General features: G+C 35.5%; 1 protein-coding gene across 3 annotated transcripts in view; it reads left to right on the top strand.

Moving 5' to 3' along the window:
• The window catches only part of HACE1 (HECT domain and ankyrin repeat containing E3 ubiquitin protein ligase 1), a 49,307-nt gene extending 33,070 nt beyond the window's left edge, over positions 1-16,237 (top strand). For all 3 annotated transcript variants that reach the window (XM_068677827.1, XM_068677828.1, XM_068677829.1), the window contains 7 exons: positions 197-346; positions 4,261-4,457; positions 9,032-9,163; positions 9,787-9,885; positions 10,189-10,259; positions 14,759-14,872; positions 15,313-16,237. In XM_068677827.1, coding sequence (XP_068533928.1) covers positions 197-346; positions 4,261-4,457; positions 9,032-9,163; positions 9,787-9,885; positions 10,189-10,259; positions 14,759-14,872; positions 15,313-15,415 — 866 coding nt within the window. In that variant the 3' untranslated portion in view covers positions 15,416-16,237. The remainder of the gene's footprint in view (positions 1-196; positions 347-4,260; positions 4,458-9,031; positions 9,164-9,786; positions 9,886-10,188; positions 10,260-14,758; positions 14,873-15,312) is intronic.
• Positions 16,238-16,517: the final 280 nt, after the last annotated feature.

Genomic DNA, 16,517 nt, shown 5'->3' on the forward strand with positions numbered 1-16,517 from the left:
GTATGATGGCATTGCATTCTAATACATTTCCTTTTGATGTCTTTTTGACAAACAAACAAAAAAAATCACCAATTTTCCAGAACTGCAAAATAAAACTTTGTGCTTTTAGATGGTTAGTTTATTCAACAAATATAAACTTCAGTTTAATAATAACAATGATGATGATGAAGAAACGAGTAATGTTTTTATTTTACAGGAACAACTTTCCAGCCGAACAGCAACTCTTCTGTAAATCCAGATCATTTGAACTACTTCCGTTTTGCAGGCCAGATCCTGGGACTAGCTCTGAATCACAGGCAGTTGGTGAACATTTACTTCACAAGGTCATTCTACAAACATATTCTTGGTATGGTTTTATTTTAATCCTGTTTATTAGTCATAACAATCATCTGAGCAGTAAACTTCCTTTTTAAGTTGTGTGTGCGTGCTTGAAAGTGGAAAAAGTCTTGGAAATAAAAAGTTTTGCTAATCTTTTATGAACATCAGAGTTACAGCATGATATGGCAGTGATTGCTATTTCAGTCTGAGCCTCTCATGAACTGCCACAGCATGCAGAATTTCCTTTCTCTTTAAGTGCTATTCCTTCATCTCCTTTGGAGGTGTAAGATAGTGTGGTGTTTTACTTTTCCTGAAGAACATGGATAAGGAGTCTTGCTTTTCCTCAAGAGCCACTCTTTAAGTCTTAGCAAGGCTTTCAAGGGATTGGATCTCAGTCCGTTTGTGTTTTTTTTTAATATATTTATAATCGCTCTGTTTATCTGCAATCTTTTTTCTTGATGTTTGCTGAGTCTGGAACAGATCAAGGAGTTTCAGATTTACTGTTTCTCTTCCGTGAAAGTGTTCACGTAACAGTGTTGCAGTCTCATGATGCAGCCGCAGTCATTTTTGTCAAGATCTTGCATAAGACTAGGGATATGTTTACTTACCTCCCTTAGCACTGCTTTCTGCTGTGGGATGGTGATTCTTGTACTGGGCAAGAAGAGATGGAGGACACCAGCATGAAGCAGCACTACATTGGCAGTGACCCATCAGGATCCCGTAGTCATTGATCCTTCATGTAAGAGAAGGGTTCCAAAGCAGACATTTCTTTGTATAACACAACTTGGCACTGACTTAACAGTTGGCCTCTCATCAAGAGATTTCTGTGTATGAGCAGAAGAACGATCACAGTCTAATCTCTATGTGATGTATTCACAAATGAAAGTATTTTTTTTGCTGTTTACTTACACGCTTTGAGAATAGTCAAGTGTTGCTCTTGTGACCTCTTTTGGAGATGACTGCTAATTAATTTTGGTTCTTTTGTAGTTTGAATTCTGATTACATACTAGGTTTCGTGGTGTCTGAATTAACAAGATGATGCACTGTTTCCTTTTTTTTTTTTTTTTTTTCATTTTGCTAAAATAACCTATTCTTATTTTCCCCATTTAAAGATGTCTGCCACTTCTGAAATTTAAGGCTGTCACCTCCGGTTACCAGATCTGTTCTTTTGCTTCTTACTCACGTCGCAGAATGATATTTTTGCTGAAGTGAGAAATCAGCACAATATGTAAATCAGCAGTTGGCAGCTGAGAGCAAAGAGGGTGTGTCTTCTAACAGAGCATATCACCATTCCAAACCAAACGTTAGTGATTAGTCTCTGTTAATAAGATCTCTCTCTGTTAATAAGTCCCTCTTAATAAGGCCTTGCTGTTCTGTTGAGCAGACATCCTGGAATTCTCCAGAGGTTTGTGTACGTTCAGTTTGTTTTCTTTACTTTTTGGTTCAGGCTCAGCTATGGATTATACTTACTGTTGTTCACGCCAAATATAAGTTACCAGGTTTCAGACATAGTAGAGGTTCCCTTCAGCTATCTGTGAGGCCCTGAGTAACTGAATATTAGATCTCCTCTTGAAGCACGAGACCAGTTTCCTTCCTTTGGTTTCTTACCATACACTGAGATCCTTGATTTTTACTTGCTTTTCCTGATGATAGCACTGAATCCACTTGTTGTGTGGTAACACCTCTACCCAAGGAGTACTATGAACTTTCAAAGGAACTCTTCTCTCTGTGTCTAGAGAAGGTGTGAAGTGGAATTGCCGTAAGTAGAAGCTGAAACCTACATGAACAAATGTGGCCTGCTTTTTGAGACAGCACCTTTTTTCACCCTGATGAGATCTTTCCACAATAGCTTGTAGGCAAGGAGAGATCTCCAGCTTCAGTGATAACCCAGCTAATGTGGTTTATAACTTTAGATATGCCGTCAGTGCGATTTCTGTTTGAGAACTTAAACATTACTTTCTAGCTTCTTTTGATTATAAGGATTGCACTCTACTACAGATCTAGAACTAAGGCAGAAATATAGGCAGAAATTAATAAGGCCTCTTAGGTTTCCTGTTCTGTGTCTGTATGCTCCCTACTTAAATGGGAAGAGAAGATAATTTCACTAGTGTTGTTATCCAGTTACTTTGTTGTTTCTCTAAGGAGAGAGCTCCATTTCCTTTTTGGAAGAGAAACTTCCATATCCAGCTTACGAAGACACATAGGAATGTAACTGGTAAATTCCTAACCGTGCTATCTCCTGGTAGAATCAACTATATTAAGAAATACCCTGTGAAATATTATGAGCAAAAGTGAAAATTATTTTCTGATTCAGTGGACTTTGAGTTAGGGACCTTATAAATCCTTGAATACTTCATGCACATATCTCAGGGGGACTAGAATCTTGTCCTGATGAAACTGATGGAATTTCTTTATAGCTGTCTGGTTTGAGTCTTTATTGATTGGTAAAATATCTGTCAAGCAGTTGAGGGAGCTCAGTGCTTTGGTATCACACCTTGCTGACTACAAGTGTAGTTTCCTCTTGACACTGTACTTAGGTGTTTTGTTTTTTTTTTTTTTTTGTCTAAAGGAGTCTGATTTCTGCTTTTCAGTCTGTTTTGTTACCCATGGTTTGCTTCTGTTCCCCAGAGATGACATTATTTCCACATTTCATATGTGAAATGCACATATGCTTAATAATAGGGAAAAGTGAAAGTCCTTTAGAAACTACTAGACAGTCATTTAGAAGCTACTAGACAGCTATTAAACTTTTTTTTTGGAGAGATAACAGTGAAAATCCATTAGTAAATTATCTGCCCATCTCTTAAACTGGAATGTTGCAAAGTTTTGTCAGAAAAAAACAATGCCTTACAGTTCTTGTGTGCAACATTTCAGCACAAGTCAGAACTTCCAGTGAAATCCTGTAACATGGTTTTTGCATTTACATGTTTGCACCAGCTGTTAACCTTTGAATTCTGTGTAACTGTTGTGGGTGCTGCTTCTGCTGTCCATAGCACGTGAAGACCTCTACTGATAGAACATTTGTGTAACGCTTCACAAATGGATGGAAGGTGGTGAAGCAGAGGGAGTACTTCCCACTAATTTGCTTTCCTCTTTACCTACTAATACCTGCATCCCCTAACCTCTTTCCAAGTATTTATCTATCTTGATAGTTATCTAAACTATCTGCCTTTATAAAGGTATTTGGATTTGCTTTCTTGTGTAGTGAAGAGGCAGTTCTTTGGTGCAAACTTAGGCAACTTGTTCTGGACATGTTTGCTCAAATTTGTTCTTGAGTGCCGTGTTTGTGAAGGGCATATAAATAGGCAGTTTCCATACTTGGTTGGAAACCAAACTTCTAGCAGCTCTGAATTTATCTTAGTGCTTCTCACTTACTTGCAAATTCAGCTTGAAAACGTGAAATTTCTGTAAATCTTTTCTTTTCTTTTTTTTTTTCTCAACTGAATAGTAGATCTCGTAGCAAAGGATTAAAAAGAAAGCTGAAGGGTGAAAGAATTTTCAAAGTACGGAAAGATTGACACTTTTTCCAGATCCTTTTCTGAGAGGAAAAGATACAGTATAGCAAAACATTATGTTTGAGTTTCTAGAAGTTGCATAGAAAACTTGTTTGTTTAGGGTAATGTATTTAACCTTTTATGTTCTGTATGGTTAGATGTTTCTACTGGTGTCCATTAGTCATGTAAAATTGTGCAAACTGTTGTTGCTTGAATGGTATACCATTTGCTTCACTGGAAATAAAAACATACAGAGGAAACGTTAATGCTTTTAAATGTAGTAAGTACAGGTCTGCTGTAGTTAAGGGTGAATCTCTTTTCCCTTTTTCTAATACTGCATTATTCTGGTTCCTCTCTAGAGGGCAATCTTCTACCATAAATTAAGTTAGAATACCTTTCACTTTATCCTATTTATTTGGAGGATTTGTCTTTATTATTTTTTTTCTAGGTATACCTGTAAATTATCAGGATGTAGCATCTATTGATCCAGAGTATGCGAAGAACTTGCAGTGGATTTTAGATAATGATATCAGTGATCTGGGTTTAGAGCTGACCTTCTCTGTTGAAACTGATGTGTTTGGAGCAATGGAAGAAGTGCCATTAAAGCCAGGGGGTGCAAGTATACTTGTTACACAGGAAAACAAGGTGAGTATACAGGTTTAGTCAGAAGCTGACAGTATAAGAAAAATAATTGGACTGACTTTCTGAATAACTGCAAATATAAATGATACACCACTTTTGAAGGAAGTACATTAAAAAGTTGCCAACACGTTTTAGCCCCCTTTTTCTAGCTTAATGTGTTATCGAAGTAGTAATCTCCATTAAGTGTTCAGCTTTGATATTCTTATTTCTGTCAGAACTCTCAGAAGGAAAATAAAGTGTTTATTTCAAAAAATGCAGATATGGGTAAATAGCAGGAGAGTAAAACGATAACAATTGCTTTAAAAAAATAAAACCACAGGTAACATCACAAAGCATCCTGCCTGCTAGGGCAGTCTATGGCCCTAGATTGCTGTGCAGTAATATACAGAATAACTGGCAGAGTAAAAAGCTGCAGGAAGCTTTTCAGCCATTTGCAATTTTCTCAGAATGTATCTATATCAGTAGTATATATCTACTTTTTTTTTTTAAATATAGTTTAATAGTAAAAGCTTGGAAAGCCCTTGAATTCTCTGCAGCTTTAACTCAAAAACAAAAATGGGAAAACACAGCCAGATTTTGACTTATGCAGAAAATGAAGATGGACATTATTCTAATTGAAATCTGCAGCTCGTAACTAGGTATTTTTGAGTAACCAAAGCAGTGTCATGTGTAAACCTGTATTTTTTTTGTATCATTGATTCTTCTGTTCCTTGTCTGTTTCGTGTGTTGGTTTTCTTAAGTGTGGATCTAGTCTAACTTGCTTTGTGTATGCAGTATTCCTGCAGCTTCATCGCTAGCATAGGCAGCTGTCGTAATGGTACATGACCACTTGGTGTCAGCATTTGTTCTAACAAAATTTTAGTTTCTTTTGGCGCAATTGGCACTGGTTTCTTGTGTGCTTAATCCTCATTTTCATTAAGGCAGAGTGCCATTGCAATAACTGAAATACATATTATTAGCCTGATTCTGCACTGTCTCCTGCAATATAATCATTCATGAAAGAGTAAAGATGATAAAACAAGTCTAATTGTGAAGGGAGTGGATGATTAATTTCTTTATTACCTATCAGAGAAAGCAAAGATGTTGATTCTTGTTTCTGGTCTTAATTTCAGTATATAAAACAGATGTACTTGAAATAAATTCTGGTTTCATAACAACCATTTAAAAACCAGTTGGCAGCTATCAGTTAGCATGAAATTAGAAGTTTGCCTACGCAAGGATATCCTCAGACATCTTTAGCTCACGCTGTTCCCTTAACTTCTGCCTGTGCAACACTGTGTAGAACAGATGCATCCATGCTAGCTCATCAGCCTTCCTCTGGGGTGACAGGAGGGGACTAGAGTTTGTGTAGCTTTTATTTGAAGGATGGGAAAAAAATAGCTAGCTGTTAGGGTGGCTCTTAAACTGTTAATATTCATTGATTTTTGAATTTGCAGGCTGCAAAATGTAAAGTCAACAAACATCTGTAAGAATGACACTGTCTCTATACTGCTGATTTTGACACAACGAACTGAGTTGTTGAAAATTGTAGATCTGGGTTTTAGTGCTGTTGGGAAATTTTTTTGGATTTCTCTAACATGCAGCTCTAGTAGGTTAAACAGAAAAGAGTATCCTCTGATTTATGCATCTCTCTTTTCTGCAAGAGATATCTTTTTTTTCTGCCTTTACTTGAGGAATAAAAGACTTCTGTTTAAAACTCATTGTATTCGCAATACCTCTGGGAGAAGGAAATATAGCTCCTAAAAGAACTTGCTGTGTATGCACACCAGCAGATTACCTGTTTGAAGACAGCATATTTTTAAAGGAAATTGAACAAATCTTTATTCCTTAAAAATAAATTAAAAAAAACAGCAACAAATAAAAAAGCCGATAAAAAAAAACAAATCCAAAGCAACAGAAACCATCCAAACAATCCATTTCCCTCTTACTGAAAAGCAAAAAAAAAAAAAAAAAAAAAAAGCCACCAGCCCCATTGAGAAGTGGTAATAACAGCTGTTTGTAAGAAGCTGTTTTCTTTGAGCGAACAAATTTTCTCTTTTTACATCAGCTGTCTAATAGGTGAATGCTTGTGGGTTTGTGCAATGTAAATGTTCCAATCTTACAATTGGGCTGTCTGTGTAGTTCCAGATGAAGTATCCATTATAGCAGTGGTTCAACTGCCTTTTATCATGATAATGGGGAGACCTCAAACAGAAGTCTTGCTTTTTCGAGTACCTTGCTATATGTTTTTCTTTGTTCTTTGCTGTATATGTTCCTGCAGCTTTCGACTTACTTTTTAGGAAAAATGAGAGAGAGACAAAGTATGATCATATGTTGTTTTTAAAAGTAGTCCAAAACTCCACAGTCATATGGCTTCGGGACTTGTTTGTCTGTGACCTGGCTGTGCTGTTAGGCAATAAAAAAACCACAACTTTTTCAGACAACGTTAGAATATGGCTGCCCCCTAAACCTGAACATCATAACGGACATTGATCATAGCCTCACCCCAGTGTTCGGGGTTGTGAAATCAGGGAGGTGTGATCTTTGCTTGCTTCACCTCAAAGGAAAGTACAAAACGAGCCCTTACCCAAGCTAGACGTTGTTGTCAGATTTGTGATGTGCATCTTGCTGAATGCAGAATGAGTTGTACCTTTTATGCACTGTGGAGGGCTGTGCATGAAATTCTGGAGGTATTTGTTTTTTTAATGTGTTCCTAAGGCTTCTAAGAGGGAATAAAATGCAAATGAAGTGAACAGAGGGAAAAACAAATTGACCAGTTTTTTTTCTGTCATACATTACGTAAATTTTGTAGTAAAGGTCTCTCAGCATGCACCAGTTCTGATAGTCAATATGCACTGCTGTACCAGGCTGTTTAAAGATTTCTTGTTATACCTAAAGCATAGCAACCGTTTTTCATAATGCAAGTGTTTAATGTAAATATATTTGTAATGCAGAAAATAGGTACTTAGGTATGTAATAATTTTTTCTAATGGATTTTTCAAAATAAGATTGTGAAATTTTCTCTCTACAACCCTGCTTTCTCAATAGCCTAACGTAAGTAACAGAGACTTAAAAACAAATATTTCTGATCTGATCATTGAAGACCATTGCTAACACCGCTTTTAATCCTAGCTAATGTTTCTTATTTCTTCCCAGAGCTATAAAATGTAGATGCAGAGGCTGACTTTGGTCTAGTGCAGTTAATCTCCTTTGGCTGCTCATCTAATTCGTTAGAAAAGGGAGGTACTAAAAGCAACCCAGGGAGATTGCTAGATTGAAACTAGATATTTGGGAACAGCTTGGCAGTTGAAGACATACTTAGGTATGTCTTCATAAATTAATCGTCCTCTCACTCTAATAGAATGGTATTAATGCATTTAAAAATATCTTCCAACCGTGAGGCAGTTGACTAACCCCTGTATACTTCTGGGAACGTAAGGAGCTGTCTTTGATGCTGCCTTTTTTTTGTTTGTTTTTTATTCAGAAAGGGAGGAGAGAAAGAATACTTACCTGCTTTTGTGCAGGTTCAAAGCCCAAATATTAATCAAAGTTTTTTTTTAAATTTAAAAATCCACGTGGTGTTTTTGTAAGGTTGTTGTCTTGAAGCACGGTGATGGTTAAGATGGTTTAATTGGGAGGTATATTTTATGATTCCATTATTAGAAATCACAATTAGGAAGTAAAAGCATTACTTTGAAACTGTATACTTCAAATAATCCAGGAATAGATTTCTATTTGAGGACAAATTTTCTTTTCTGGAGTAAAGAAAGTTTATTAGACTTGCAAAGTTCTGTCAGGTTAAATGAGATGTGTTTGTACAGCTTTAATGCAGGCACTTTTAAGTCTGTCTTTTTCTAAAAGCCTTCCTTTAACTGCCTCCTAGGCTTTTGTGTTTTCAACAGCCGAGCCCTAGTGGATTCCTTTTCAAACTGGAGTCCTTTAAAGGGGACAGAGTACCCAAATCTCTCAAGTGTGCAAACTATTTTATTGTCTTTTTGCATGTTTACTGTATAAATGCTTTTGTTTTTTCCCCTTTTTTAAAAACTGAGAAGACTTTTAAGACCTTACAAAAAAAAAGGGGGGGGGGAATTGTGTGGTGAAGGGTTTATTACAACAAAATTTGCAGGGGTAGTTAGTATATTCAGTTAGACTTCCAGAGACAGTGGGAAAGCAAGCAAGTGCTTTTGGCTCACAAATGTTGCTTTGGAATTTTACCTTTTTCTGAGTTCAGTTGGCTTAACTGTGCAACAACAAATGCCAGTGGTGGCTGTATTAGATGCAGGCACGACAAACCAAGTTCTATTCGTTTCCTTGGGCTTGATCCAGGTCTGTTTTGACTGGCCTCTGAACCCTGCTTTTTGGGAATTGTCTTGGTGGAAGGAGGGAAGGGAAATAGCAGAAAGGGCTCTGGATTCTGAAGGGTCTTCTGAATTATCTCAGGTTGCTTCAGTGGGTGGAAAATTCATAGGGGACTCTTAACACCTTACAGTAGATAATATTTGTGATGTATGGAGGACTGCATTTATGCATATCTGTGTATGCGTGAACATGATGTATTTTTGCTGTTGTATGTCTTAATGTCATTTTCTTAATTACAGGCTGAGTATGTCCAGCTTGTCACTGAACTTAGAATGACAAGAGCCATTCAACCTCAGATAAATGCCTTTTTACAAGGTTTCCATATGTTCATTCCACCGTCTTTGATTCAGCTGTTTGATGAATATGAACTGGTAAGCAGATACGCCTGTACTTTGTTCAGCACCCTTCATCAGTAATGTAATGATGTAGAAGTAAAGCTCAGTACCCACAAGATATTAATCGTGTATCTTTCATTTCAGTCTTTCTTTGTGCATCAATCAGTGGGGTTCCCAATCTGAGTATTGCTACTTTTCCTACTTATTTAGAATAGCCATCTTTCTGGCATTTCTTTAAAAAAAAAATTCTTTAAAAGTCAGGAGATGCTGTCTACTGCTTTGAGACACACTTTCGAGTTTGAGAATCAAATTGAAATAAGTTTTTGGAGTAGTTTGATCTTTTGTAACTAAGATATCTCAAATTTTGTCTCTAGTCATGCTAAAAGTCAGATTTTTTTTTTCTAAGTTCCTTCATCATAATTTCTACCCTTTGATACTCTGTGTTTAAATTGGACAGATCGTGTTACATTATCCGAGTTGAAGTATTTTTTTTTTTGTATTAAAAGTTAGTCATGGTAATAATAATCCAAGACTGTAAGGTTGAAACTAAACAGAAAATGCACAGCATTTTTTTTAAAGCAATAACTTTTAAAAATAGCATAGACACTTTAAATTAATGGTTAGTCAGCACTAACCAAATCTATGTGCTTTTTCTGAAGGAGCTTTTGTTGTCTGGCATGCCAGAAATTGATGTGAATGATTGGTTAAAAAATACAGAATACACCAGTGGCTATGAGAGAGGAGACCAAGTCATTCAGGTAAATTTTTTTTTTTTTTTTTGAATAATGTAGATTATTGCAATTTAATCAACAAAAAGTTTTTTTTTTGTTGTCGTTTTCTCTTTTCATGGAAGCTGACTGACTAAAATTTGTGGAGCCTTTTTTATACTATATTTCTATATTAAATGACTTCTTGTATATTAAATGATTTGGTTATATATGAATTTGGTCTGAAAATATCCATAATTTAAGATACAAACACAAACTTACTGTTTTACCATTATCCTTTCAAGTACTGTAAGTAGTAAAAAATGAAAACATTTTTTTTCTTATTTCATTTAGTGGTTCTGGGATGTTGTGGAAGAACTAACTCAGGAAGAGAGAGTATTACTATTGCAGTTTGTTACTGGCAGGTGAGAAACTCTAGTGTAATAACAAATGTGCTAGATACTCTGAAATAAGTTAACAGACTTCAGACTGCCATACAAACCACCTACGTAGAAACAAGTTGCTGTTTCAGGCAGTTTTTAAACAAGGAAGTAGTGAATTTAACTGCACTTTATATTCTTCTTTCTATTGCATATTTATGTGGCTCTTAGCTCCTCCAGGAATCATCGTTTGGTTTGGAAGGAACTTGAAAGGTCATCTAGTTCTAACCTTCCTGCGGTGGGCTGTGCCACCTTCCACTGTAAGGTGGAATCAATAAAGGCTTTAATACATGAGATATAAATGGGTATCATTTTAGTCAGTGTAAATAGAATATCCTTCTACTAAAGCTCATTTGGATTTAACGTTAGTGCAGCATGTCAAGATCAAATGAAAGTGTAACCTTATGCAAGACCGTTTGTCTTATGTAGTATTTCTGCCCTAAATTCAAGCTGGTCTTCAGGGAAAGCCACTTCAATTTCCTTTATGGTTTGGTGGCAGTGCAGGGCAGGGACGGGACAGGTTGAGCAGTAAATGCCACTTTGAGCTGGGTGAGTTGCCAGAGATCTGTATACAGGTACTTTGCAGAGTGACACTCATGGGCTGTCTAGGTTTTGTAGTCCTTTTTTTTTTTTTTTCTTTTTTCCTGGTAGCAGATAAAGATCATGCCGTCTTCTTAATTTGGTGTTTCTTTCATACTCTGGGATCAGTGGAGCAGTTGACCTTTCCTTTGTTTATAGGTTTTGTGATTAAGCGGTGGTAAAATGCAAATTTAGATCATCAAACCTTGTCTTTTATAGGAAGGAATTTCACAGTCATGGATGTATCATCAAATGGCACAGTCTTCAAATTCTGTTAGTTTCACTTGATTTATTACAAATTTCATTGTTTTTAGGGATCGCAGACAATTAAAAAAGCTAATTCTGTGCACATCCATCTTTTTCTGTCTGTCCTCTACGGAAACAAGTCTGTAACTCTGATTGCACATCTGTTGCGTGTCAGCTGCTGGTCTTCCATCTTTTAATGGACTAATCCATTTCTAAATCTAGATGACAAATAACGATACTTAAGATATAAAGTCATTTTTCAAATTCTGCTTAAAATATTGTAAATGATGCTGATGTGACATTCACTATGTGCGTAGCATTTGGGATAATCTGGATTCTCAGGGATGCTTTCTATCAAGTAAACAGTTACATGGTCTGATTGAATAGTGCTCAAACGTATTATTTTGCTCACAAATCATGTGCCAACTTTGTTACTAGTATTTCTTGTTAGTAGGAAATACATTTTTTTTTTTTTTTAAGAACTCTGAGTTGGAATTTAGAAACAAATTGCTATTATTTTTTTCTTTTATCACCTAGCAAGAACCTGTTGTGTTTTTTCTCCAGTGTGGTAAACACAACAGATATTTCTCCGCAAACATTTAGATTTGAGAAATTACCTCTAATAGTGGTGTGCACCTAGCATTTTTGCACATAAATCCAGCAATGCCTTAGAAAGTCATAGTTTCTGGGCATGGAAGATCTAGATGCTGAGTTGTCTGTGAGCTAAAATTCCAGTTTGTTTAGTACAGGCTGGTATTTCAAATCAAACTTTACACTAAAAGTATACCTGATTTCAAACTTGAATCTTTTTCTAACTGAATACTCCATATTTATTTAATGAGGAATTTCTTTTAAGATTCTCTGTGTGCTGCTTGGTAGTCTGCATTCGAATTTTTCATTATTTTTTCCTTTAGTCTCTTCTACATATCCACTTAATTGATTTTTTTTATGAAGTAGTACTATTCTTTCCTTCCAATTAAAGGCTATAAAATTAATTTAGTGAGTCGAATAACATTAATTACATTTATGGCAATGTCTTCAGTGTTTCTCTGACATTTCTAAATATTTCTCAAGTGTTACCTTTCATCTTCTCCCAGTCCTAAAGATTTTTTTATTCCATGTAATAAAGTCTTACTTTAGTAGTTCAGAGCATACAGCATTGCGTTCAGCAGTAATACTAATTCTGAGACATCTTTTTTTAACAGCACACTTTCCATATCGCATGTAAAGTTTGAGTAGCAGATGCTATGTGTTTGGAGGTCTTAGCACTCTGAAAGCCTAAATATAGCCTATGGAAAAATAGGTAGACAAGATTCAGATGCAAGTTTAAACATTTTAATATCATTGAAGTTTCCAAAGCTATGAAATCGTATTGTTGCTCTTGCTCAAGGCTGTTTGCACTTGTAGAGTGAAAGGTAGGATCTCGTGATCTTATTTACACATATTTGAAAGGCCCTCTTTCTGTTATTGGCAGTGTTTTGTTTTGAAATAAAACCTCATACTCAGAGCCTTGTACTCATGCTGCAGCCATCTGTTACTTTCAAGCTTTGAAATCCATGACCATTCTGTATGATTTTAACCTATTGTATGAAAAGCATTCTAATAAGTTAAATTGTAAAAATGTTAGTTAATAGTGGGCTGAATAAGAAATATTCAACAGAGTGAAGTCTGTGTTTTATTGCTTATTTGAATGTAGAATTCTCCTGGCTCACAGAACAAAAGATCTCTGCAGGGGAGGCAGCACTGTAGTAGAAATGCAAGCCAAAAACATCATATAAAAGAGGGTACCATTGTAAAATCTTTTACAACTGTTTTGAACTGTGGCTGTGAACATAATCACATTTGTGTGTCAGAAATAGTATGCTGAAAATAATCAGTACTTCACTTCTTGATGGTTGCCTTATACACCAGTGCTAGAACTGCCTGCTGAATAGTGCTGTCATTAAGACAGGTGGTATAGCTTTTTCTTGGACACTATAGCTAGCTCTTACAGGTATATTTAAAAAGTATTGTTGCGACCTCTGTCATAGCTCCTTAACATCTGGCAATAGCAACCTTTGCTCTGCTGCATTTTTATCAAGTAATTTTACCGTGAGTGGAAGCATTACTTCATTCTGATTTTCACTTGCTCCTGCTTTTTGCAGTCATCTTGTTTTTTCATTATCTTTAATGTAAGTATCTGAAATCTGGAATGCTAACAGCTTTTTCATATTTTCTGGAAGGTTTATTTTGTCTTATCAATTTCTTTGCTAGATACAGGATCATAAAATAGACAAGGTTGGAGGGGGGACATATGGGGACTGCCTAATCCAACCCCATGCTCAAAGCAGGGTCAACTAAAGCTGTGTGCTCGTGGTCTTGTCCAGTCTCCAAGGATGATGACCCCATGACTTCTCTGGGCAACTTGATCCAGTGTCTGACTGCCCTCACAGGAAAAAAATAAAAATAAAAAAAAATCTCAAGTTTAAATGGATTTTCCTGGGCTTCATTTTGAGCCCATTGTCTCCTGTCTTCTCACTGGGCATTACTGAGAAAACTTGTGCTCCATCTTACTCATTTTCCCCTTCAGGCATTTAAATGTATTGATCACATTTCCGAGTCTTCCACTCTCCAGGTTGAACAGTCCCAGCTCTATCTCCTCATGTCAGGTGCTCTAATCCCTTTGTGGCCCTGTGCTCGTCTTGCTGCAGTGTGTCCTTGTCTCTCTTCTACTGGAGAGTTTGGAGTCAGTTCTTCTTCACCAGGACTGAGTACAGGGGAAGGATTACCTCCCTTCACCTCATGCCAATGTTCTTCCTGATTCAACCAAGGAGGCTGTTCTTTGCAAGGATGCATTATTGGCTCACATTCAACTTCTTTAGTCCTTCTTTTAATAGTTTCTTGACTGTCTTTTTTTCTTTTTATGAGGGCTCTAGTAACAACAGGTATGACATTGTAACATATACCAACTTCCATTGATGTTATATCTAAATTTTACTCTATTCCTCTCTGATTTGTGAGGGATGCTGAAGATTGCAGGTCTATTATCTATTTATATTTAAAGTAATCCTTGAATAATACATTGATAAAAGGAAAAAAATCTGAATAATATGATTAAGTGAGAATGCATTCCTGAATATGTTATTGATTTTGTGTGTGTCTGTGGCTTTGCTATAGAATGTCCCTAGATAAGGATTTAACTGATATGTTGGTTTTATTAGTAAACTGAAAACCTATATGAAAACATGCATCAAAAACACTATAGTCAGTTGTCCCACAGGTAGTAATTGGAGAACAAAATTTTTAATAATGCAGTTATTTTTTAAACTGTAAATGTAAATAAATGTAATAAGGTAAAATTACTGTAGTAAACTGAGATGACGTTCTGTTCTAAAAACTGGTCAAAGGAATGAGTTCTCTTTGCAGACACAGTTCTCTTAACCTTCAAAGAATTTGATGTCTAACATAAATAAATGCATTATTCAATATTGTAATTAAAAGTATTTAGACAGTGAAAATTTTGATTCTGGTGAGAAATGGAGAACCTGTATGAAAGCTGGTCACATGTAACAGTAAAAAAAAAAAAAAAAAAGTATGTGCAAGGTCAGTAATATGTTTTATTATGTTATATTATGTTTTAGATGTCCTTACAATGATCTAACTTCTGTGAGTATTCTCAGTTCCAGGGTGCCTCATGGTGGCTTTGCCCATATAATGGGTGGAAGTGGGTTGCAAAATTTTACAATTGCTGCTGTGCCGTATACTGCAAATCTTTTACCAACATCAAGCACATGGTATGTTAACTAGGTCTTATTAAAATAATCTGATATAAGGCGTTTTTTCAAATCATTGTCAGTCAAAAATACAATCTGTTTGAATGCTTTTATTAAAAAGATCAAAAAACTCTAGACAGTTTATGGAGTATTCTCTAGCCAACAAAGTGTTGGGTTTTTACTTAGAGGTAGTTGCATTGTTTTGCTCATTTGCTTAACCACAAGGGGTGGGATCAATAAGGGAATATCCAAGTTAAATTATTGTATTAAATTTTACAAGAATGAAAAAACCTCACTTTTCTGAAATATACATGAATACTTTATGGGGTTGTAATGGAGCACTGGTTTTATTTGTTTGCTTTTTGTTCCATAAATGTGACATCTTCAGGATTCTCAATCAGAAAACGACTGTTGAGTTTCTTCCTGTGATGTTTTTTCTTTTTTTTTCTTTTTCTTTTCAGCATCAATATGCTCAAGTTACCTGAATACCCAAGTAAAGAAATCCTAAAAGACAGGCTTCTTGTGGCATTACACTGTGGAAGCTATGGTTACACAATGGCATAATGAAGTCCAGGAAACTCATCTGTCTACTGATGTGCAATTCAAAGTGGCAGAAGTAATTTTGGAAACTGTCAATAGAAAAGCAGCTTAGGTGCTGCAGCCCATTGGCAGGGCTGGTTTTCAGAATTCACACAGGATCATCAGGTTTTTCTCTCCATTATATGTTGTCAAAGTAACTTTGATACTGTCAAAGAACTTACATTTCTCAGTATTCTGTATTTTCATTTATTTAAATGTCAGGTCTGTATGGAAATCAGTTTACATGCTTTTCATTATTACTTCAGTCTGAATCAGGAAGTTTGTCAGAATCTCTTTCTACAGTCTTATTTTTGATTTTCAACTAGATGGTTGAATGACATTTGTGTCATAGTTTATTTTACATTCAGATGGCATACTGGTAATGGACAGACATGTACTTTTTGCCTTGTTGCATGTGAAAGTGCCATTTATTTTTTCAGAGAACACTATAGAAAGTTCAATTTGGATATTGTACAGTAAGACAGATCTGATGTATTTTCCATTTCTTTGCATAGCAACAAATAAAGTTTTATAACTTTTTAGCATTTTAATGTATATAATATGTAAAGATTAGACTTACAACTGGAAAGGATATCAGATGAAATTACTATCTAATTTATATTAGAATTTACACTATATTCTACTAAATATTTAAAGTATTTGTGACTTTATAGTCAACTTGCAGATTAGAATTTGTAAATATTATTTAAGTTCTATATCCATTTGTTTGTTTGAATGCCTTTACTGTTTCCTTGACATAATTGTATGCTCAAAAGTTATTATAAAATTTTAATATTTTTACGAGAATTTGAATGTGACTAGTTTGTTTGGTTTTGTGATTTTGTTTTTTTTTAAGACTCCATTCATCTTGCTAGTAATTTAAATTGCCATTGAAGCAGTATTTGAGAAGGCATTGTCAGAGTATATGGATGGTCATAAGCAAATGCACATGGAAGGAACCTGAGCTTATTGAAAGGTTAACTGTCAAGACTATAATAATTAGAATCTCACATAAAAATTTCTGTAGAATTAGGGTATGTTACTCAAGTAACGTGCAAAAACACACAACTGTGGCTTACCAGCATGC

The sequence above is a fragment of the Anas acuta genome, chromosome 3, assembly GCF_963932015.1.
Source record: "Anas acuta chromosome 3, bAnaAcu1.1, whole genome shotgun sequence".
NCBI classification, from domain to species: Eukaryota; Metazoa; Chordata; class Aves; order Anseriformes; family Anatidae; genus Anas; species Anas acuta.